General features: G+C 27.6%; 1 protein-coding gene across 1 annotated transcript; it reads right to left on the minus strand.

Moving 5' to 3' along the window:
- Positions 1-177: 177 nt before the first annotated feature.
- Positions 178-1068, minus strand: EIN_523110 (hypothetical protein; the record flags this gene model as incomplete). Its single annotated transcript, XM_004258497.1, has 2 exons — positions 178-592; positions 893-1068. 2 exons carry the CDS (start codon positions 1066-1068, stop codon positions 178-180), a joined length of 591 nt encoding a protein of 196 aa, XP_004258545.1.
- Between the last annotated feature and the right edge of the window lie 223 nt (positions 1069-1291).

Genomic DNA, 1291 nt, shown 5'->3' on the forward strand with positions numbered 1-1291 from the left:
GTTATAACAATAACATGACACATTTAAGTTGATAATTCAATGTTAAGTTAAACATTTCACAGATTTAACAGTTAAAAAATATCAAAAAGTACAATTATTATAACAATTAACCAAATTCAATGTTCATTGTTGTTTTAAAATTACAAAAAAATCAAAGAAAAGAAAAATAATCAAAAATTATCGTGACTTTGGAATATTATCAAAATCGTCCAAAAAGTGTCCTTTACTCTTGTGGTCCACCATGTACTTATACAATTGCCCAACTGTAGGTTTGTTTACTCGAATGACTTTCACAAACTCTCGAATTTCATTGCCAAATGGTGTATCATTAAATGTGTTATAAATCATATCTCTTCCATTCAAAGCACATGCACACATCTGTATAATGAATTTAAGTCTCATATCTCCTTTATAAGCACCACTTCCCCATTTTCCCGTTGAAAATATTGGTAGTGTCTTCTCCGTTTCTTTCGCACCTCTTTCTGTTGCTGAAAGCACTTTATGAAGTTCTCTTTCTATACCCCAAGGCAGATATTGGCCGTTCTTTCTGTCTCCACCTTTCAATGCGTCAAAAGCGGTCCAGTCGTGTTTTCTTTTTGTTATTATTTATACTGTTCTGATTGAAATATAACATTTAAATTATAATAACTACTATAATTATATTATATAAATTATTTATATATTATAAATAATATATATATTATATATATTATATATATAATAATACTTATAAGTATTATAGATATTATTATATTATTATATTATTATTATTATTATTCATTATTATTATTATTATTATTATTATTATTATTATTATTATTATTATTATTATTATTATTATTATTATTATTATTATTATTATTATTATTATTATAATAAATACAAAACAAACTCCTTCTTTGAAAACACCTCTTTGGTTGTGTTATATCCATGGGAATATCCTTCCCCATCGGAGTATTTAATTACATTATACATCCGAATAGAATCTTTGTCTTCCATCCCTTCACATAGTAATAAACTGACTAAAGACTCTGGACATTTCAAAAAGAGGATCTCTTCTTGCACCATACCCATATTGAGCACACCACCGCCAATATACTTATTAGCAAAGTCCGCCTCAAGTGCTCCCTGTTTATCTTCAATAACACCGACATCATCGACTTCGACATTCCCAACGACTTTCACTTCACTTCTTGCGAAGTCAAATTTTTTCACAACATTTCTTTCAACCACAACAATTTCATCTAAAACTTTAGACTGTTTCAATTTTTCATTTTTGTGGAATCACAGT

This window comes from Entamoeba invadens (genome assembly GCF_000330505.1).
Source record: "Entamoeba invadens IP1 unplaced genomic scaffold scaff_1105074725903, whole genome shotgun sequence".
NCBI lineage: Eukaryota > Evosea > Mastigamoebida > Endamoebidae > Entamoeba > Entamoeba invadens.